The following is a 24,019-nucleotide window of genomic DNA, read 5'->3' on the forward strand; positions in this document are numbered from 1 at the left end:
ACCTTATCATGGCGGCGCAGAGCTCCCAGCAGCAGAAACGAGCTTCCCTGCCCTACTCTGCCCTGCCATGCTGGGCCCTGCCCACTAAACTGCAGAGGCCCCAGGGAGAGGGCAGAAGGGTAGGAGCCTTGAGCCCGCAGTAGGCAGCCTGCATCTGCCCCCCACCCACAACAGGCTCCACTCTGGCTGTGCTGCTCATGGGGGAGGGGGAGCCGGGCTCCATATTCCACTCTGCCACAGCACTCACCACCTCCCACAGGTGGTAGCCAGGGCTCAGGTGCTGCTGTGGGGGGCAGGGGGCTGCAGACCTGGGTCCCTGGCCCCACAGCCCTGGCAACTTAGGGCTCCCTCTGGCAAGGCTAGAGGGAGGGCTGTGGGTGGAGAATGAAGGGACCAGCAGGGGTTGGGAAATTGTGGGTCCAGAGTGAGGGCTAATGGTATGGGCAGGGCCCTGGCATATCAGGGCTGCTCAGCACCACAAAGCAGTGGTAAGGGGGAACAGCTACAGTTAGAACTGCATCCTAGTGAGTGATGGGGGCAGGGGAAGCTCTGATTTTCCACTGTAAAAAAACCCCAAATCAAACACCAATGTGTATAGGTATTTAGAATTTATTTTATTATAGTGATAGAGGCACTAGTAGCCTTCAAATGGCTTTAAAACTGTAATTATATCAATAAAACATTGTGTTGAGCTGATACCTATATATACAGTGAGGCTTCATCTTAAATCACAGAAAAATGTGGATGGGGGGAATTAAAGAATTTGCCATTTTTATCAGAGAACTTACAATTTTTAAACAGAAAAAAACAGCATCCCTGCTGATCACTTTCTTCTCTAGGTATTTCAGATAGCTTTCTTGAAGACCTGCTTGATGATCTTTCCAGGTATTAAGGTCAGACTGACTGGTATGTAATTCCTCAGATCTTCCTTTTTTGCTTTCTTGAGATGGGCACTTAAAGATGAGCACTATATTTGTTCTTTTCCAAACTAAGACCTCATCTGTCTTCCAAAAGTTTTCAAAGATAATAGCCAATGGCTCTGAAATTACCTCAGCCAATTACTTCAGTTCCGTAGGGTATATCCCATGTGGCCCTGTTGCTCTTCCACTACTTTAGGCTGTTTATATCCTTCCCTGTGTGCTGACAACTGAGCTCATCTGGTAACTGCTTTTATTCATGAAGACTGAAGTAAAAAAGGCAGTAAATACTTCAGGCTTCCCTGTATCATTCATAACTAGATTGCTTTCTGCAATCAGAAAGTGACCTATGCTTTCCTTGGTCTTCCTCTTTCTTGTGAGGTACTTGCAGAATCCCTTTTTATAGATTCTTACATTCCTTTTACTCATTTTCTCACCAAGGCACCAGATCTTGCTCCAGACTCAGGTGCTAGCTATGTCCCCTCATAAACGCCTCATCATTGAACCAAATAACATGGATTATAACTTCTGAGGTTCATTTACCTCAACAGTATACATCATCTGTTTACAGTACCCCTCTGCTGCCTGCACTGGGCAGATCCCCAAGTGTAAGAATGAATGACCATCAATCTGACATCAATACCAGAAAGACAGAAAAACCTGTGGCAGAACACCGTAACCTCCCCTGACATTCCGTCACTGACCACAGAGTGACTGTTTTTAGGCAACAACATTTTAAAAACAAAATTGAACAGAAAATCGCAGAACAAGAAATCCTCCGTAGACTGGATTACATCAAGTATGGTCTAAACTGGCTGCATCTACATGTACAATTAATATACCTGAATTTTCTGCACAGAAAATTAAGGCTCATTTAATGCACTCCCAGGCACATGTCTACACATGCACCCAGCTCAGGAACAAATTGTGCCTGGCAGGAACAGCCCAGTACAGGGCTGCTCCTGTCCTGCAGCCAGGGGGAACTCCAGGCTCTCCCGGGTGCCAACCCCAAGTGCTGGCAGGGAACACAGGGTCCAGTCCCAATCCCCGCCAGGTGGGGAGAGCTGTGCCAGCTACAGGGGCAGCTATCTCTCTGCCATGTGGGGATTGAGACCTGTCCTGATCCTCACGTAACTAGGAGAGCTGTGCTGGCTGCAGGGTAGCTGTCTCCCTACCACATGGAGAGCTGGAGACAGCTGCCCCTGCAGAAACTCCCCATGCTACTCCCCCTGCATGAAGACTTAGCTAGGCAGCAGCAGGCCCCCTGATACGTGCGAGCAATTGCTCCTGGTCAGCACCTACACATGCAATATGGCACATTAGTTAATGCACCATTTATCTAGTACCTTTATGTGTTGTTACTAGCACACAACACAGAGTAATTTAATACACAGTAAGTCCCGTGCACATGTAGATGGTGATGCATTACTGTGCATTAATCTAATGTGCACTTACATATCTTGTGCAGACGTGCCAACTGAGACTACATTTTCTTAACCCTGGATTAATTTTTATAAGCCCTATGTCCCCCAGTGGGTTAACTGCTTTATCTCTCTTACCCACCTTGCCTCTCACAGCAGGACCTCCCTCTTTTCTCCTCCTCCTCTTCCCTACTCTTTGTATTCTAATCACTGCTTTTTCATTAGTAGCTCTGTTTCTTAGAGTCCCTTCACAGCATCTGATGAAGTAGACCCTCTTATGAAAGCTCATGCTATACATCTCTGACTTCGCCCATAAAGGTGCAAATCTACCCTGCCTTCAGATTTCAAACTAACAGTTCTCTCTCTCTCTTTTACATCCCATGCCAGTTGTACTTCAAAACATGCCCTGGCCAACCTGCTTTCTCCCGGGGTCCCCCTCCACACCCTCCCAGAGCATGGGGGACCCAGAAGTGGACCAGAAGTGATTCTAGTCCATTTCCGGGTCCACCACCAAGCACGTGGGGTGTCCCCCACACTCCTGTGGGATGCTCCATCCACCCCACTATCTCAGCATTCACAAGCCATGCCTCATACCTCGAGGTACGTAGAAAAAACATTTAAAGTTGTGTCTATGTCCGAATCACTGATTCTACGAATCGGAATCGTATCTTCAGATTTGGCTGAATGGAATTGGGACAGTGATCCAAATCAGCAAATCGAATCACTGTCCACCAAATCGAGCCAAATCCAAATTGAATACAGTCCACTTCGCACACCCCTAATAGTAATGGAGAGTAGCTTTAGACTACACAAAAAAGGGGATCTCATTCTGGCTGTGACAGGGCTCAAGAAGACTTCTTATAGATTTACTAATTTAGTGAAAGTCAAGATGCAAACTATTTGACATAAGTAGAAGATTTTGCCATATGAAGAAAGTGGCCTTTTACATTATATAAATGGAGAAGTGGTAGTTCCTCATGAGTTTTCCCTGGTAAGGCTCAGAATAATCATAATTGTTGTTACTACAGACCTCAGAGAAAAACTTAGGGTAGACATAGATATCATTTGACATCTCATGTGTACCGCCATAAAATTTTTTATAGCGGCACAAATGCTGAGCAAAATATGTCAGTTCCCTTTGTCACTCTGCATAAAAGGAAAATCAGTAGTGCAATACATAGTGATAAGAGAACTAGCCTGAACTACACCTGTGCTTGGGGCAACTAGCCCCTAGGAAAGATTGCCCATGTCCCAGTGCATAACACCTGAATAATCCAGTAGGATTCTGACTGGTCATTCTTGAACTGTGGACATCAAGCTTTCCATGACCAGCGTCTGGTCAGTCCTCCAGGCATCCCACAAAGCACTACTCCATGCCACCATCACCCCTCCCCAAAATGCCATATGGCAACTGGCTACTCTGTCTGTAGCCAAAACTCTATTGCCCCAACGTACATTGCCTGCACTTGACCCAATCCACACTGTTCCAGGCTAATTTGAGCTGTGTGTGGAGTGGTCAGGTAGAGGAGGTACCCCTGCTTCTGGGTTCCCATAATGCTGTGTGATCTGAGGGCGCTGCCCAATGTCTCTACAGCTTTAAAAAAAAACACTTAAAAACAACACTTTTTCCCCAAGGTATTTGTCAATTTCATTCCATTGGTGGTACTGGACTGAGTCAGGGCCTCACTGATTTGGGCTTGCGGGGGTTGCTAAATGAGTAGAGGTTATACCATTGCTTCTGCATTCCTGGGTGGCTGTCCTAGGTCTCCACAGGTTTTAAACAACACTTTTCCCCCAAGCCTCTGGTCAATTTCATTCATTTCCCAACCACTGACATGGGTCCCTTAGACAACTTCCCAAAGCACCCAGCACCCTGAAAACTCAGAGTAGGAGTTTCCCTTCTGGCCACCGCACCCTCCTGACCCTTTAGCCAGCTGGCCCCTGTTCACACCCAAATCAGCCTGTGATACACTGAACCCTGATACATTGCCAGAAATTGAAATAAATGGATGAGTGGCTTGAAGAAAGTATTGTTTAAAAGCCATGAAAGATTTGAGAGCCCCAGAGCACCCAGCTTCCAGGAACCCCAGTCCCACACATACATACATCTGGGCACCCCCAATCAAGGTACCACTATGCAGATTTTGGTGAAGTGCAGAAATATCTTTTATTTAACTCAATTAATCTTTACTGAAAACAATGGGAGTGAGGAGGATCAGAAAAACTGCAAAATTCTTTTTCCTTGGAGTGCAGCCAATTGGGGTCATCATCTACTCCTTGAGTGGGAACCAAGACACTCATCACTGATGCATGCTGGGCTGGGTATTCACTACCACCTCCTACTGGCAGTTTGAAACCATGGCAGTGCCTAAAAAAGGTAACTGTTCCATGTGGAGTCCTTGGCAGCATACCTGACAACACATTACAACCAGGACAGATGAGAGCCAGTTTTCTAATCAGTGACATTCTTGGAGAAGTTCAAATATTGTGTCTGTCTGCACACTTAGGCTCTGCTTTAAAACAATGCATGTGAGATTAGAGTTGAGTGGGGAAAGGTAATTCCATTTTGTACATAAGTTTTAAAGTATGTTTTCATTTCCATTCAGAAAGAAAAACAAACTTTAAAAAAAATCTCAGGCAAAGGGAACTGATCCTAAAGTAATCCAAACAGTTTGAACTTCCTTCCATATGAAAATAAAAATAAAAGTAAAAAACCCAGAACAGAATAGGACAAGCAGAATGCACGGAATTTTTTTTTTTTTTTTTTTTTAGATAAAACCAGCAACAACTTAATGTTTATTGTATACAAGGGAAGCTTTAAATTAGGACAGCCATGTTTTATCAAACATGAAGACCTAATGGTTCCTGGATAGTTTATCAGCATTTTCTTCCTCCTCCCTTAGGCTGTTTTTTATACTTAGATTACACAGAGCAAAACAATTCATATTCCACAACTGGATACTATCATGCAATTAATTTGTTTGTCAATGAACTCCCATATGTATATTCCTATATAATATAAGGTGTAATGACCTCAACAGCTCCCAGCTGAAGTGAACCTACTTGCCTTTACCACACTACCAAGTATATCCCTCCTCTTTACAAGGAAAGAGAGTACTTGCAGGTGCTAGAAGATTTTCTTCTTTTGCAATCCCTCACAGTTGAGAATGATCATCTTCCATGAATGTCTCATCTCTGGGTCAAAAGATAGCTGATGAGACCAATACGGGATTGACAGACTCTGCTCTAACTCAGGCATGTGTTTCTGTATGGGGGGAGCGGCTCTGGATTCTCAATTCGGTCCGCAACATGCTGTTTCTGAGGCTCCCGTTTTTCTGTCTCCTGTTGTCATCATGAGGTTTCAAAGTACTAAGACCCTTGCAGCAGACTCTTCCTCCATTTGGGGTGATCCCGGGTGATAGTCTCCCACAAGTTGATGTCAATGTTGCATTTTTTCAAGTTGGCCTGGAGGACATCTTTGAAGCACTTTCTCTGCCCTCCTGAACATATGTCTCAATTGAGCTAGAAGAATACAACTTGCTTTGGGCGTCTGGAGTCAGACATCCAGATGATGCAGCCAACCCAGCAAAGCTGATGTTGGATGAACATCGCCTCAATGCTCATAGTGCTTTCTTATGAGACTACCTTAATATCGGTGCATCTATCTTCCCACCTGGATTCAAAGGATATTCTTCAGGCAGCGCTGATGGCACTTCTCCAACAACTAGAGGTGTCTCCTGTACACTGTCCATGTCTCAACTCCATACAGTAAAGGTGGGGGAATCACAACTGTTTGATGAACCATGAGCTTGGTTTTAGATCTGATGTCATGATCAAACACCCTTTTTCCTCAGGCACCTGAAGGCTGTACTTACACATTTGAGGTGATGTTGGATTTCTTTGATGTCAGCCTTCTGCAAGAAGTGGCTTCTGAGGCACAGGAAATACTTGACTTTCCCCAGTCTCACTGTAAATCTGAATTACCAGAGCTAGGAACTGCTCATTAAGAGCTTGTTGATGGAGATCCTTAGTCTTCTGAAAGTTAATGTGGTAACAGTGTGGTAAGGAATAATCGAGAAGAGAGTGTTGGAGCGATGATGCAGCCTTGATTAACTTTGTGCTTAACTCCCATCTGAACTTCAAAGGGATCTGTGATAGATCCGTTACTGAGAATCACTGCTCACATACCATTATGCAGCCGGCAAAAAATGATGATGAATTTCAGTGGGCATCCGTACTTCATAAGAATCCTCCACAGCATTTCTCAGTTGACAGAGTCAAATGCTTTTGTGAAGTCAAAGAAGGCCATGTAAAGGGGTTTGTGTTATTCCCGGCATTTTTCCAACAGCTGGTATGCTGTGAAGATAATGTCAGTTTTGCCTCTCAATACCCTAAATCCACACTGAGATTTCAACAGGAGCTGTTCAGCAAGCAGAAGGAAATGGTTCAGGAAGGTTCTCACAATGATCTTTCCTGAATTAGACAGCAATCATTCTCTAATTTCCAGTTAGACTTGTCTCCTTTCTTGAAGACTGTCATAATCATGGTGTCCCTGAGGTCATCTGGGACTTCCTCATCATTCCATATCCTTAATATGAGTGCACGGGACTATGATGAGAGCTCCTCTCCCCTTCTCCTCTCCCCCCTACTTGAAGATTTCAACAGGAAAGCCATCAGCTCCAGGTGCCTTGTCATTCTTCATCTGCTGGATAGCTTTCCTCACCTCTTCAAGGGTTAGAGGTCTGAGATCTCTGACTAAGTGTTGCAGGATGGAGTTGAGAACACTCTCATCAACAACAGTCTTGACTAAGGAGGTCTTCAAAATGCTCCTTACAACAGGCATTGATGTCTTCCTTTTTCTTGATCAGGTCTTCTCTGCGCTTAGGTCTCAAGGGGGTTGGTCCCTCAGTGCTGGGACCACAGACAACTTTGCTGGTATTAAAAAAAACATGCATATCTAACTCTTGGATTTCCAAGTCCTTCTCATCAAACCTGTTTTGATGTTTCCTGGTACAGAATCTAGATGTCTCTTTGCATGTGCTGATGAAGCTGGACTTGAAGGTACTCTGAGTGCTCTCCGATAGTCTCCCATTATTCTTGACTGGAATTCACCAATTTTTCATTGAGGCACTCATGGAAAAGGTCTTGCTGGACTGGGTTCTTGATTCCTTCAATGGTAATCTTCCATCAGCATTGCTTCTGCTGCAGCCATCATTTGGGAGCCATTCTGAGTGACATAACCAAGCACATGAATCTGCTCAGTCCAGCAATTATCAGCTCCTAGCACAGCATGGGTGATGTGGACAATTTTGCAATGCAAGGTGCAGGCAATGATGTAATCAATCAGATGCCAATGTTTAGATTACAGGTGTTACCATGCTACCATACCTATTTTTCTGGTGGAACAGTGTGTTGATAATGTTGAGTCCATGTTCCGTGCATTTGGCCAAGAGAAGGATGCCATTGGAGCTAACCTTTCCTACTAGGAAAGACTAAAAGGTACCTTTGAGACAGAAAAAATTAAAATTGTTATTCTGCTTCTCCAGTTATAAGGTGTCCTGAGCCTTTGTTGGGAAGGGCAGTATATATAAATCATGTAAATAAAATTCAGTAATTTATTAATTTAAGTTTTATTAAAGTCCCATACACACAAAACGCCTTCTCAAATGTCTCAGAAAGGCCACCAGAATCTTAACACATAAATTTAAATGGAGCAATAAAGTTTTTCAAATATAAAATTATAATTAACAATTACATTTTGAAGACAGGCAGAAGTATGCTACCTCTAGGATTCTAGCTAGTAAGACACTAGCACTGGCTTGCAGCGCCAAACACAGTCTATTTATATTAGGTGATTATTTTCTTTTTTTCGAGCTCCCAACCAAATCAATTATCACTTTTAGATGCATAACATTCCATAACAGATTTGATGAGAGGCAGGAAAGCCCACACACATACATGCACATCCTTTAAAAAGTGTTAATATGCTACACAACTACAAATTTTATGCAACTTAGATTTAGAAGACATAAGAAATTATTACTAAAAATTGTATGCAAAATTCAATTTTACATATTGGCACTTAACAAAGTCTCCCACTCTACCTCTCTCTCTCACATGCACCCTTTCCAAGGCTGCACATTAGATTCATGTGAAAAAGTTTCAGACATGACTAAAGTACCAGACCACAAAACTGTATATTAATTTCATATACTGGACTGCATCCTACTTTACCTTTATGCAACTAAGTGGCACCAACATAGCTACCTAAACTGAGTTTTTGCTACTTATGCCCAATTTAGATTATAATAATATTGTAATATTAGGTAAGCTCCCAAACTTTAGTAGCAGGAAAACCACAGTTAGCTAACCACAAAAACTATACCTCTGTTCTTTATCTGTTTTATCTACTGTACATTGAAAGGAAAGTGCAGAAAAGCTGTTCAGATCAGGGACCAGGGCCAGGGCCCACTCTCTTTCTGAGAAGCGTCTATCTTACTAAGCCACCTTCCCTCTACTCTATTCACCTCTTTCTAGCCCTATGGCTTCCCCCTGCAGCTGTCCAGTGGATCACCCTCAAGGAGGGCTAGAGTACACTGGGAAGATTTAGCCCATGGTCTGGTGGTTAGAGCACTTTGCAGGAAAACAGGAGTTGTAGGTTCAAATCCCTTCTAGATGAGATAGGCTTGAAACCCGGGTCTCTGTCCCTTAGACAAGTACGACAACTATCAAGTTATTGAGCTAAAAGCAAGGGCCAGCCTCCTCCATTTTATTTCTAGCAAGTAACACATACCCAAGTGATCCCAGTCTCCCACAAGTGGATACAGAACTTAAACTGTACATAAATACAGAAATAAAACCTACACAAGTGCTATTTAAGTATGTAAAAATGATGTAGCATTTAGCCCATGGTGACTAAAATGTGTGCAAAATAATTTCATAGAGGCTGATATGACTCCTGTAACATATCACCATCATATGATAAGGTGATAAAACAACTAAGCAAGCTCTCATTTAAAAATTCAAAAGCTCAGCATCATGAGTCATTATCATCATTGGCAGCCATCAGTCCCAGGAGACCATGGGGATTATGCCTGTGGTGAGCTACTGGATACCACCACAGCCTCTTGAGTGGCTGAAGAGTCTGATGTCCAATATGCAGACCCTTCAGCAAGTTGCACATACAAACTCAGTTCGCTTGCACTGGCATGCCAAGTACCATTTTGTCTTGATTCATTATAATGTATACTCAAATCTGTCTGCCTACTTCAATTTAACATGTGACCTTTAAAAAGGAAGGTAATGGATCTTCAGTGTGTTCGCATCCATCTATTCCCACAGTTAATTCACAACCTAAAAATCTCAGCTAGAAGTTTGAATATCCCATTTTACCTGAGTGAATAGCAAACTCCAACCTCATCTTATTAAAATAGGAATTAGGTAAATGCATTTAGCTCAAGTTCTCTCTACTTCTGTCCTCTTCCAACTATACAGTTGGTCCAACAAGAGGCAAATCACAAAGAAAAATCTTTGCCAATCATATTTCCTGGACCAGCACATCTACAGCACTAGAAACTACTACAATTTTAGATGTAGGCACCTAATTATGTAGGGTTACCAAATTTCCAGGTCCAAAAAAGTGAACACCTGTCACCAAGGGGTAGAGAATATGATGGGGTGGAGGGGCAGTGGTTGCCCCTCACTCCAGACCACTGATCCCAGCCCTGCCAGTACCCCTCACTCCCAAACAGCAGTACCCTGCCCCCCACCCCTTGTGGTGCCCCTCACCCCTGACCCACAGCCCCTGACCCCTCCACCAGCACTAGCAATGCTCACTCCAGACCCGCAACCCCCTGCCCCTCAACCCTGCCAGTGCCCTTCACTCCTGAACCATAGCCCCCTGCCGCCCACCCCACCCCACAGCCCTGCTGCCCAAGCCAAGCAGCTCCCGCATTGCGAGCACACGCGCCCACTCTCTTTTATACTCTCACTCTCTTACCGGAGCCCACGCAGGGAGCACATGACCCCCAACAGCCAATCAGCTTGCCTGCTACTCCCAGCCCAAAGCAGCCAGACCCGGACAGCAGGAAACCCAGACATTTCCTCTTATTTTAAAAACCCGCCCAAACACAGCACAGGAGTCCAAAGAAGTAGACATCTGGGAAAACCCGCATGTATGGTAACCCTAAATTATGCCTATGTCCAAATTCAAGTATACAGCTCTTCTGCATCTGACCTAACTCCAATACACCAAGCTTTTAGTCAAATATTTGTCCAATATTGTTCTTTTTAGTTCTTAGTTGCTACAGATGATGTCACTTGATGGACACTGATTCATTCAGCAATGCTTGTATCCACAGAAAAGTCCCAAAAACAGTCTAGACATTTTTCCTGGAAAGATCAGCCTGACCTATGCCAAAATATGACTAAACTGCTGCAGCTGACTTCCCATTACAGAAGATATTAAAATGTTTCATATATGTGTAAGAAAATGAATCTTTATATTGCTATTCCCCTTTAAATATTACTACAGCAGATTCCAGAGACAGCTACTTACTTATTCACTGGTTGAAGGGGCCAACCGTTAGCCACTACTACTGCTACTACAGTGGCCTTAACAGCAGCCTATTCTCTTCCTATTTCCAGGCAACTCTTCCCCACCCATTTTCCCTGTGGAGTTCCGATAGACAAGAAAATTGTGTGCGTGTGTTTATGCATGCATACACGCAGGAAGGAGGGGTGGGGGTTAATAAGAATGCTTGAAGTTTTTATTATCTTCTGCTAGAGCCCTGATTGAATAGTTTATAGAATTTCTCTTCTCCCAATTTCATTCTCAAGTTTTATGGACATTCTACCAACAGTACTTCCATTCCAGAAAAAAATTTCTCCTGGAATTTAGCATTACAACATTTACATGAAGCTTCCTACAGTCTACATGTCCATTGCTATGCTTATAATTAGCCACCCTTTCTTATGAAGACAGGAAATGCTGCAGCTTCTCCATGCCCAGGTGTGACCAGTCAGCCATCGCTGCCCAAAAACTGAAGAGTACCACCTGGGCTGGAAAGGAAGCACATTCCTAAAAGCTGTGCATGGAGCCTAGAAAAGTGGCAGCATGCCATTACAGCATCCCCTCCCTTGAACTGGATCAAGAAGAGTTTTGTTTTTGATGTTTATAAGGGTCATGTGGACATGCCTGAGGGCAGTACCCCTAATTGGTTCAGAGAGAATTCCTATCTACATTTCCTCTTCCTCCACTTCTGCTTTCAGTTGCCTTTCTACCAAGTAAGACAGATACTAAAAATCAGATATCTAGTTTTTGGTTTTTTTAACTAAGTAGCCCACCTTAAACATAATCACATGGGTAGATGCCCAGTCTTGACACAGCATGTGGTATGTAATATGTATTTCAGCTTTCCTGTATCATGCTGCACTAGTCTGCACACTAATATGACACGCTACCACAAGATGTATTTTTACTGAATATAAAGGCTTTCTATATATTCTGCAAATCTGTCAGATACAGATTGCATGTTTTAAAATTATCCCAGGACTATTCTGATGAAAGGAAATGGAGTCTATTTGATTTCCTGATATCTGATTCCTCTTATGACACTGCTCTAGGGAATGCTTGACTTCTACTAAGTGATGTTCCCTGTCATTTTCAAACTGCAGGAAGATGCTTTGGATAGAGGATCCTAGTTTAATTTAAAAATATGCTTGGGAACCCTAAACTTCCTTAGGCAAAAAAGAACATGCCTGGTCTATAAAGCTAGTCTTTTATTGGCTATTCTTGGAAAGGGTGGACTTATAATTGACACTTGTAGTTTTCTGATTTCCCCAGGGACTGACATGGGTAGAATAAAACACATGTCCCAAAATGATGGGTTTTATTTCTGTTAACCTAGTAAGTCTGACTGGCTCTTTGAGCTTCTTATAAACTTTGACAGTAATAAGTTATGGCTTCTCTTTTTTGGAAGGCCTGTTTCAGCTACCTGATATGGAAGGATTTACTGGGAATATTGCAAAATACTGTACTAAGAAACAACAAGAGCTCTTTAGCACGGAGACATTATTTTAATCAATTGTTTGCCATGTCTTTTGTACAGTTGCTTAATCTACATAGTTAAATGATGTTCACTTTGAAATGCCTGGGTTTGTCAACATGACATTATTTTAAGGGAAAAATACTTTCCTAGATGTAACAAAACTGCTGCAATATGCTAAGAGGTCTGTTTCCCACCAAAAGTAAAGATTAGCTATCTAAAACCCTTGCCAGCACAACCAACAATATCAAATAAATAACCAGTTCACATACTCTTTTTTGTTAGGATTTTTGCTATTTTTGTAACATATGCTTATTCCCCTAGGGATCTATGGGTTACAGCCCACCTGCCTAAATAGCTCAATTAATGATCTGGAATAAGACTGCCCATTTTCTCAACAGCTGAGGTCCAACCCGCCTGCAGGCTGTATCCCATGAAGCACAGACCACCTTGACCCTCTCCTCATCATAGGTGCCACCCCACAGCAGTCTCACCCTGCATGGGAGCCCAGGCTCCACAACTTTCCCCAGGCTGGAGCTCCATGGGCCCTTCTGGTTGTACTGCCTTGCCCAATGGGTAAGGGCAGGAAGCAGAGGCTGGAGGAGGGAGGTTGAGCCCAGAGACACAAGAAGCAACCAGAGCAATTGATGAGCCCAAGAAACACTGGTTAATGCCTCCAACCAGGCAACCAGTTGGACAGCCGTGATCTGAAAGAACAAACTATTAAATTCAACCTGAGAGAAGATGCAAATGCCTCAGCTGATAGTAGAGTAATACAAACCGAACATAGAGAACTTACTCAAATGAACAAAGATCCAGTGTATACAATGCAATATAATAAAATGCACAGATATTCCACAGGGAAATCTGGAAAACAGAAGTGAAAGCAGTCTAGTGGTAATAGTAGACAAGCAGGGAGTCATGAGGACCAAAAGACTTTCAAAAGATCAGTACACATACACACACATTACAACCAAAATAAAGTAGTTGCTTCCACTGCTGATGTAACCAAATCCCCTCTCCAGACTTCGCCTCTGACCTGTTGTGTGATCTTGGGTAAACTATTTAACTTCTCCCTACTCCTTAATCATCTGTAAAATGGTATAATGACATCTATTTTCTTCATGAAGGTGTAGTGGAGATTAGTTAATAATCGTAAAACAGTTTTCCCCCTTGATTGCTACAAAGAGTCTCCTACAGTACCCAAGTTATGAACTCATTGACCCTCTTTTTGGTATTTGTATCCATAATTCCTAGCAAAACAAGAAGCTAATCCTTGACTGGAGCTAATACAAACAACTAACTAACTGGTCAGAACAGTTCAGAAACTTATAGCATGCCTGCAGTGGGGCCCATCACACTTTTACCTTCAAAGTAGTATAGAAAAATAGTGTATAGTATGTTTCTGAAAAACAGTATCTGACCATTTAATTACAGGCTGCCATAAAAGATACACATGCAAAGAGAGAAGAGGCTATTAATCCATCTAGTTCCACATATATTTGCTAACAGGGTGCACACCTGCTGTGTGCACTTAAGCCAGACACGTTTAGTCAGCAGCCTCCTGAAGGTCCCAAGTTACTAAATAGAGGGTAGAAAGACTTGAGCAGCTGTAACTACTCCTTGGGCACATCTACACAAGACATTTACTACAGTTGACTAATTAGCTCTGCAAAAAACCATCTTGGCATCTACATGGGCAGCTTTATTAGGCTGCAGGAAACTAATAAACTTCACAGCAGGGTAGTACTTGTAAATACAAATACTATCCTGCTGTGGAGTTTTTGGGGTTTTTTTTTTTGTTTTTTTTTTTACTGTGCAGCACTGCACATGTACACACTGGAAGGGCTGGAAGGACACCCTGCACTGGAGCACCCTTATGCCCTAGCCAGCCTCTCTGCAAAATGCTGAGCCATGTTGGAGAAGCTCCAGGCTTGCAGGCTGACGCCCTGGCTCCTGCCAGTTAGAATGGCTCCAACCTGGCTCAATGTGCTGCAGTCCCAGGTGCATGTGTAAAGACAGAGCCTGAGAGCAATAAAGTCCAGTGCAATACACACTGAAGTTTATTGTGTCGCATTAACATGCACATGTAGATGCATCCCTTGTTTCCTTTGCTGTCAAACTCTGAAGTAGCTGGGATACCAGGAGGGAACACGGGATTTAAAATATAATGTGAACATCATCCTAAATACTATAGTTTTGTAACAGGGGAATTTTTTTCCTTTTTTCCACCTCCTCTCTTTTGAGTGCTTGTTTACTCTAGAAAAGAGAAGGCTAAGTGGGAACGTGATGGCTAATGCAGTGAAAAACTAATTCCCTTCCAAGTGACAAATGAAGAAATTCTTTGCTCCCAGGGACCAACCGGGGAGATCCCTGGAGGATAGACAATTCTCACAAGCTGATGAGTGAAGAGGAAGTAGAGCAGGAAGACTAAAGCCTGGAGTGCTTCCAATAAACTGTGAATGGAGGGTGCGGCAAACTAAAGCAAACATCAAGAGAAAGAAGGGCAAAGAAGTTAAGGTTTATCAAACTAGCCCAGATTTTTCTGTTAGATAAGGATGATATTAATGCAATACATCAGATTAAAGGAAAATTAAAACTGAGATTGAATTTACAAGTTTATCATGGTCAGCTATTAATCAAAGTATATCAAAGACTGCATTATAAAACCTGACCATTTACTGTAACATATGGTGTATTTCATACTTCTATATTTGTAAAATGTTTATTTTTCATAATTATATTTTCCACAACAACAGTTTATTATAATGTACACACACAGGATTGACTATGCAAAGTCCTTCAACTAATGCTTTGATCTAGTGAGGTACTTAAGCATATACCTAACTTTAAGCATGCTAGTCTGTGGACACATCTACACGAGATGTTTTACTGCACAGTAGTGTAGTTGACTGTGCAGTAAGCATGCATGTCTAAATGTGCACACTTACTGTGCAGTAAAAAATTGCTACTTGTGAGTAAATTTGCTATCTGCCAATGCAAGTAGCAAATATACTCATGAGTACTTAACTGTGCAGTAAAGCTTGTGTAGACACCATCCAGGAGCAGATTTGCTCCCAGTCACCCCTGCCACTAGGGAGCCAGCCTGAGCTCAGCCTTAGGAAACCAGGGCTGAAAACCTCTCCTACTTCAGGACTGGGCAACCTCTGTGGCAGCTCCAGCCACAGCCCCTTTAAAAGGCTGCGGGCATTTTGAGCTCTTGGGTACAACAGCACAGAACCTGAATGGGAAATCTTGGCATCTGCTGCCCCTCAACAGGCTGCAGACTACCTGTGCCAGTCTGCCTGCACCCCAGCGCCGCTGCCTGGTATGACAGCCTGCTGCAGGCTCCTGCCAGGCCTGCCAGCCCCCCAGCCAAACTGCAGCCAGCTCCCAGCTGCCAAGACCAGTGCCAGCTGCCCACAGCAGCCTGCCTGGAACCTGCAGGTACTGTGGGGCATCGCCTCTCCACGTGGTTCCTAGTCCTACGTCGTGCTCCTGTGTTGGGTGCTGCAGGCAGCTGCCCAACTCCAACAGCACAGGAACAGTTAGACGGAATCCTGGAGAGTTGGCATGGGAGTCCCGATGGCCTCGTCACCAACGCCATTCACTGCTGCCACCCAGGCCCCCAGTTGGTCCATGGAGGAAACTGGCAACTCGTGGTGTGGTGCTATGGCATGGGAGAGGCTGAAGTGCAGTGGCAGTTCACATGAAGCAGGCGCTTCAACCCACATCTATGAGGGGCTGTCAGGCCAGATGTGGGAATGTGGGCATGACCAGCTGGCACAGCAGTGCTGCATAAAGGTCAAGGCCTTCCGGGCACAGTGGGTCACCATCATCAACCACAACCATCAGTCAAGGAATGCCACAAGTCCATGCCCTTTATGAGGAAGTTACCTGAGATCCTTGCGCTCCAGGACACAAGCCACAGCCACACTGTACACCAGCATGGGCAGCCTGCCAGAACCCCCACTCCAGCCTGGCACCCACAGTGACATGTCACTGGGGGAGGGCCTCTTGGGGTGCCAGAAGCCCATTCCACGAACCTCCCCACCCCCAGCCTCCACCAGCAGCTCAGGGAGCCCAGGCCAGTGCCTGTCCTGACAGCTCCACAGCCTCAGCTCTAGGAACAAGGCATGGCCAGCAGGTCACCTCCAACTGGCAGCAGCACCAGCTCCTCCCCAGAAGGGGCCCCTGACCAGGCACCTGCACACCATGCCCCACCACCCAAGGACACCATCTGAAGCTGCACATCATCACCACCAGTCAGGACCAACTGGAGCTGCTGGGCACGCTAGTCCTACCCACATGGTAAGCCCTACACTGGGAGAAGTGCCCTCCCTACCCTTGTCCTTGGCACCCACTTCCTGCCCCTCTCCCTGCCCAAGCCAGTCACGCTCCTCTAGCCCCCAGATTCCTCCCCACTACAGCACACAGGAAGGTGGGAGACAATACAAAACTTTATTGAGCAGCCCATGCCTCCACAGCTAGGCAAGCACAGGTCTCTCACATGCCAAAGAATGCACCCATGCTGGTGGTGATCTCTCTCTCAGCTGTGCAGGGCAGAGACATGAAGCACAGCTACAAGTGGCCCTCCAGGTGATGGCAGACATTGCAGGCCAGCCTGGGCTTGTCCCCTGCACAGTTGAAGCTCAGGGTCCCATGCCAGGTGTGCCAAGGGCACCCTGGCAATCAGCAGCAGCAGGGTGTAGAGGATTGGGCACCCTTTGATCCATGCAAATAATTCCTTGTGCAGCACCCATGACACATGCAGCAGGAGCATGCATGGGGTGCAACTCAGGCACGGTGGGGTGGGGGGAGCAAGTGTCAGTCCCAGGGTGCCTCCCCAGAGAAGACCCCTGTGGGGAAGGTGGGGGTGCAGGCAGCTCCTCTTCCCAGTCATCCAGGAGCCCTGCGGCTCCCAAGCCCCAGCACCATGGGCCAGGCAGCAGCACAGGAGACAGGCTGGCCTATAGAACGAAAAGGGAATCTCGAGCCACAGCAGCAGGTGCCGTTCCAGCCTGGGAACAGGGTGGAGGAAGCAGCCAGCACCCAGTAGCCCACCAGCCCCAGGGGAGCAAGCGGAGACAGGGGTCTCGGCTGACAGCCACCTGAGCCCAAGCCTGCCTAGCTGACTTAGGATGGCCCCTGGGCATCCATGCACACCTGACCCCTGATCTGAAGCTGGGCAGCGCATAGCCCCTGGTACGAAGTATCTCATCTTAGAAATGTTGCAACCTCTCACAAACAGCTTCTTTCTTGTGGCTCTGCAGGCCCTGCAGCTTCACGATGGGGGAGAGGCCACTGTTGGTAGCTGGAATACAGTCTCAGGATCACTGCTGCCCATAGCCTGGACCCTGGTGATGCACCAGCTCTGCAGAAGGATGAGGGATTGGTGACGGCTGTGGAGAACTGGCAGGTGGATGCGCAGATGTGGTGGTCGAGAACCTTGCATGGCAGGACAGGTGGGAGGGCAGAGGATGTCACCCATGTGGGATCAGGAACACCAGGAGTACAGGGCACAGTTCCTGGCCCTGGAGCACAAGAACATGGAGGCCCTGTAGGAGCAGGGCACAATCATGGCCAGGGGAGCGTAGGCCCCCAACCCTCGCCCCACCTGCCTCTGACAGCCGCCCGCTGCCCAGAAGCAGGCCATCTCATAGACCTGGGTAGAGATCCAGCACCACCTCCACAAGCCAGGAGCCCCTGCCACAGACCCCAGCCTGGGCCCCCTGTCACCCAGGCCTCCTGCCAAGGCCTAGCCCCACCAATCACTGCAACTCCTCACAGGCGTGGAGCAGGAGCAACCTGCAGCGGGGCCAGGACTGCACGCTGGCCCTGGTTGCTGGGAAGGTCTGCACTGGGGGAAATCAGCAGCTACCATCGGTCCTGGGCAAGCCACCATTGGCCCTGGGTGAGTCCCCTGCCCGCTAAAATCGCCATGGCATGCTCACCCACAGGGGCATGACTAGAGGCCAAAGTGTAGGCCACCTGTCCTCAGGCTCCACTGCCTAGGTGCCCCACCCCTACAACTGCCTATCCCAGGAGGGCACACGAACACACCACATTGTAAAAAAGTTGCACGGGGAAGAGAGTGTTTTATTGTTGGTAGGTGGATGGTGGAAAGGCTCTGGTGTTGGGAAGAAAAGAGGGAGGTGGGGTCTGTTGTAAGGCCAATAAAGTGTTTTTCTGACAACTGTCCACAACAAGCATGGTGCTTGGGGAGGGTGGTGGGCTAGAGGTCCATGGGTGGCTGTGCATGTGGGCAATAGCAGAGAGCACAGGAGGAGATGATCAAGCCAGCACCTCTCATACCCAGTACCCTGGCCCCAGGGGACCGGTGTGCAGTTTGCACAGGGCCTCTGTGGGGGGAGGGGCAGGGGCCACTGCCTGTGCTGCTGCCACAGGTGGTGCCCTTGCTTGTCAGGCATCCTGTCAGCTGTGCTTCCTACGACCAGGTCTCTTAGATGTTATGTAGCACACAGGCTGCAATTATCACCTGAGTGATGTTGTCCTCAGTGAACTAGAGGTGGGCAGTGAGGGTGCATCAGTGGCCCTTGAGGCAGGCAAAGGTGAGCTCGACCAGGGCACAGGTCTGGCTCAGGCACTTGCTGAAGTGGGCCTGGTGGGGGTTCAGTTGGCCGGCGTAGGGCTTCAAGAGCAAGGGGAGGAGCAGGTAGATGAGGTCCCCAGTTAGAAGGGGCAGGACTACCATGTAGCCTAGCTACAGGTCTGGTACCTCTGACACACAGTGCTCGCTCTGCACCAGGGCTGACAGGGCAGTTCCTGAAGAGGCGGGCATCATGGGCACCGCCCACCCAGCCTACACTCACACTGGTGAAGGCACTGAGGTGGTTGACAACGGCCTAGAGCACAATGGAGTGAGAGCCCCTCCGGCTGTAGTGGGGGTGGTTATGTGGGGCAGGCAGGTGCCAGGGGTGTGGATCCTGTCCACAGCCCCAATGCACTGGGGGAATCTCAGAGCACAGAACTCCGCCACCACCACCAGAAGGTCAGGCATGTGTAGAACAATGTGCCCCAGCACATCTCAGAGGGCACCACGTACCTCCAGGATGACCTGCCTGCTGGTGGCCTTGCCCACATCGAAAAGGTGGCCCACATACCAGAGGCTGATGGTCGTGGTAAGCCCCAGTAGGGCAACGGCCAACAAACTGTCCACGAGGAAAGGTGGCTGCATATTGGTGCCCTTTCACTCTAGGTGCAGGCAGAGCTGCTCCAGAAGGTCCTGGAAGGGGGCCTGGGTCATCCTGAATGCCCACAGCCACTGCTAGTCATCCCAGGTGTGCTAAATCAGCGTTTTCCAACCTGTGGGTCGTGACCCAAAAGTGGGTCACAAGAATATATGAATGGGTTGCAAACAAATTTTAAGAATGGATTCCCCTTTAAAGGAAAAAAAAAATGTGGAAAACTGTGTCTTTTCCCTTGCAGGCTGGCAGAGTTCCAGCCTGCAAGAGGCTGCTTGCCCCCCCCGCCCCCCCTTTCCCACACTGGGAAAGCTACAGCCTGGGGGTGGGGGGCAGCAAGTTGGGAGTGATGGGCACTGGGTCAGGACTGGACATCCATGTTTACAAATGGGTCCTGGTACAAAAAGTTTGATAACCACTCTGCTAGATGGCATGTAGTCACCAGTCCTGGCTGGCCTGGAGGAGCTAGAGGCAGCAGGGCTGGAGGGCCAGGAGGGTGAGGGTGGCTCCAGTGTGGCATCCTGGACCTCATCATTGGCATCCCTGCTGGGGTCCAACCAGCAGAACGGGGTCCGATGACAGCTGCACAGTAGCAGTGGCTAGGCCGGTGGGTACTGTGTGTGGGGGAGACAGCAGGGCCCATGCCGCCATGGACCAGCTGGTAGCTAGCATGGCGGGCCAGCACGGCAGCCAGCAGGAACCCAGAGCACTGGGCATCACTGCTAGGGGCTGGAACAGCCATGGCACAGGGATGCAGAGGCTGCAGCACAAGGGCTGCCACATGTGTTCCCATAATGTGCGCACTGTTCCTGGCCAGAAACACAACTGCCCAGGGAGTAGGGAATTGGGCTGCCTTTTAAAGATGGCCTCCAGCTGTGGCCAGAGCCTCTGACTTCCCCTTGGTGGCAGCAGGGCACGATTGCTGCGCCCCAGAAAGGAGGAGCAGTTTGCTGATAGAAACAGCAAATCTACTCCCACGTCCCTGTACATGTAGATGCCTGCCTGGGAGCATTTAACTTGCTAGTAGTTTACCCACAAGTAAACTACTCCCGTATCAAATGCTCATGTAGATGCACCCTGTTAGTTTTAAAATACTTTGTTAAAATGATGGACAGGTGATCAGGCTTTTACCACTGGGGTAGAAAAGCACCTTTTCTTGGTCATTTACATTTCATTCATAAAGTGGAAGAGTTAAAAAAAGGGTCAAAATAAGAATGGAGAATCAATGACAGATACTACATTGGAGACAGAGAAAAAGCAATAGGAAGTGAATACTTGCTATAAGTACCATTATTCTAACTTAATTGTGTTGTCTGTACTAATGGGATCTTAAAATCAATGCTAATTTTGCACAATTACAGTTAAAAGATTAAATTATGTACTTATGCTTGAAGGAAGAAACATACATTACAGACATTCTTGAGAGTGAAATTCCTTTTTGATATTAATTTATCATTTACTATGAAACCAACAGATAATATGGCTCATAATCAGTATGTTTTTCATTATATATCATTAGGCACAAATAATGTTTTGTCACAAAATCCAAGAATTATCACCACATCTGTATTTGGCAGCTTGCTAATGGTAAAAATTGAACAAACATGAACTATATAGAAACACTGTCTTCAGAAGACTACAGCAAAACAACAAACATGTGATTTGATAAAATCTGGAATAGGTCCATAGAAATTAATCTAACATTTTCAGAAAAAAAAATCAGAAGAGGTGAATTACTTCCCTTAAAAGTACAATGAAGGAGTAGAAAGAAAAAAAATCTTCCATTTTGAAAAGCCAAAATTCTTACCTGATGATATGCTTGATAGATTATATCAAATAAGAAAGCCTGAGGCATTTCACTTGCTCTATACCTGGCACGTTCTAGTGAATGGTCTAAACAACCATCTGCAGAGGAAGCAATAACAGTCGAGACAAGAGGACGGATTGCTCCTGCTGCCTAGGGAACAGAACAAAAAAAAAAGTCTTCAATATACACTTGAACGTTTAACTTAACTAATTTCTGCTGAAAGTGCAAGCCAAAACAAATGTGAAATATTAACCTCTTTACATATGCTCTGGGGCTTAGAGCCGCCAGGTGTTAAGCACCTTCTGACACATATTGACTGTCCTTAATTCCCAGTAACTTGAGAGAAAGTTAAAGGAGCACAAACTACTTACAGTTTTCTCCCCCTCCCCCCGCATAATCAAGCACCATTATTCTGTATTGACACTTCTCCTACTGCTATGTAGCCAATCCTGAGATATGTGGCCACATTAAAATGTGATATTAAAATAGGCATGTCTACACCTGCATCTGGTCTAAGATCTGTTTACTTACAAGAAAACTACTGGCAAGTAAACACTCCTAGGCAGGCATCTACACATGCAGGGAAACAGGAGCAGATTTGCTGCTAATGGCAGCAAACTGTTCCCACCTCCTGGGGCCCTGCAATGGGCCCCTGCAGCCACCAGGGGGAGCTCTAGCCCAGGGGCTGGCAGACAGCAGCAGGTCAGGAGACAACGGTCTCTTAACCAGGGCTGGGACACTGCACCCTGCCCCCAGGAGCTCCCTGCTGCCAGAGTAGGGAACAATGCCCCCCTGCCCTGGCAGCAGTGAGCTCCTGGCCCTGGCTCCTCAATCACGGGCATGGGACTTGGAAAGAGCTGTAGGGGAGGGGCAGGTCCCAATCCCTTGCCCCCATGCATCAGTGAGGCAGCTAGCCCACTGCTAGCTGCCCTGCTGGCAGATCAGGACAGAGGACTGGGACCTACCCCATCCCTACAGCTCTTTCCAAGCCCCATGCCTAGATTACCTGCCAGGGCATGGGGCTGCAACCTGCCCCTGACCAGAACAGTTCCCAGCCCTGTACATGGGGCTGAGGCTGGGGAACTTGTTCCCTACTCAGCTCCACAAGCATGGAGCTGGGTGAGGAACAGCCTGGGAAACTGGGCAGGAAACAAGCTCCCCAGGCCCCACAAGCAGGAAGCTCCCAGCACCAGCTCCACACCATGGGGCCAGCACTGGGATACCCTTATCTCCCAGGCTCAGCTCTGCAGTCATGGGGCTCAAGCTGGGAGACCCTCATCTCCCAGTGCCAGCTCCGTGACCACAGGGCCCACATCCAGCAATAAGGATCTCCCAGCCTCCCTGATCGTGATCTCAGAGCAAGGGGCTTAGAGCTCCCTGGTACTGGGGCAGGGGTACATAGTCCCTGCCTAGCCTCCGATGGCAGAGCCCACCCTGGCAGCAGGCAACTCCCAGGAGGTTTTGCTCCTGGTCAGTCATCTACATGTGCACAGCAGTTCCGTTAGTAATTGCAAGTAAAATTTGCTGCTTGGCATTTGCAGGGAGCAAATTTGCTTGCAATTAGCCAGGTTTGCTGTGTAGTAAGCATGTGCATGTGTAAACACACATGCTTACTTCACAGTAAACTATGCTACTGCACAGTTAACATCTTGTGTAGAAGCACCCAATGGGAATCAAGGTGCTCAAAACCTCAGGATGAGTCCCAGACACTGAGACAGTGTTCTAGCTATTTTATAGCTTTGTTTTACAGAGATCAACGTATATGTCTTCACAAAAACTTCCCAACTTATATTTAAGGAACAAATATTCAAAACAAGAAAAAGAATGGCCTTTTTTAAAAAATGAGGTCCTATGCGTTTATATTTATCCAGCCTCTATAGTTCTATTTAAGTGCAAGATCCCACACAGACTACATACTCTAATTTACATGAAGTGTACTCAATTAAAAAGGCAGTTTTAAAATGTATAAAAGGTAAACTGCCAATTGCAGATCTCTTTAAATGTCTTTATGTTAATAGGCTTTTTTATTAGGTTCCTATTACAAAATAAATTCTTTTTGAACCCTTTGGGCATGTCTACACATGTATTTAGGCTTTTCATAGATTTCATAGACATTAGGGCTGGAAGGGACCTCGGAAGATCATCGAATCCAGCCCCCCGTCCAAAGGGCAGAAAGTCAGCTGGGGTCATAGGATCCCAGCAAGATAAGCATCCAATTTGCTCTTGAAGGTGTTCAGTGTAGGTGCTTGAACCACCTCTGATGGCAGGCTATTCCAGACCTTGGGGGCTCAGACAGTAAAGAAATTCTTCCTTATGTCCAGCCTGAAACTGTCTTGCAGGAGTTTGACTGTTCAACCTCATCATCCCTTGGGGCGCTCTGGTGAACAAACGTTCCCCCAGATCCTGGTGGTCACCCCTGATAAACTTACAGATGGCCATCAGGTTACCCCTGAGCCTGCGCTTTTCTGGGCTAGAGCCCCATGGCTCTCAGCCTGTCGTCGTAAGGTGTTTTCCTGACTTCTCATCATGCGCGTGGCTCTGCTCTGGACTCTCTCAAGCTCCTCCACATCCTTTTTGAATTGTGGGGCCCAAAACTGGATGCAGTACTCCAGCTGCAGCCTCA

General features: G+C 46.6%; 1 protein-coding gene across 5 annotated transcripts in view; it reads right to left on the reverse strand.

Moving 5' to 3' along the window:
* Nucleotides 1-24,019, reverse strand: part of ISPD (isoprenoid synthase domain containing) — a 265,206-nt gene that overhangs the window by 201,541 nt on the left and 39,646 nt on the right. For all 5 annotated transcript variants that reach the window (XM_019508509.1, XM_019508512.1, XM_019508510.1 and 2 more), the window contains exon 3: nt 21,397-21,546. In XM_019508509.1, coding sequence (XP_019364054.1) covers nt 21,397-21,546 — 150 coding nt within the window. The remainder of the gene's footprint in view (nt 1-21,396; nt 21,547-24,019) is intronic.

This window comes from Gavialis gangeticus, unplaced genomic scaffold (assembly GCF_001723915.1).
Source record: "Gavialis gangeticus isolate Ggan-Ray unplaced genomic scaffold, GavGan_comp1, whole genome shotgun sequence".
In the NCBI taxonomy this organism is placed as follows: domain Eukaryota; kingdom Metazoa; phylum Chordata; order Crocodylia; family Gavialidae; genus Gavialis; species Gavialis gangeticus.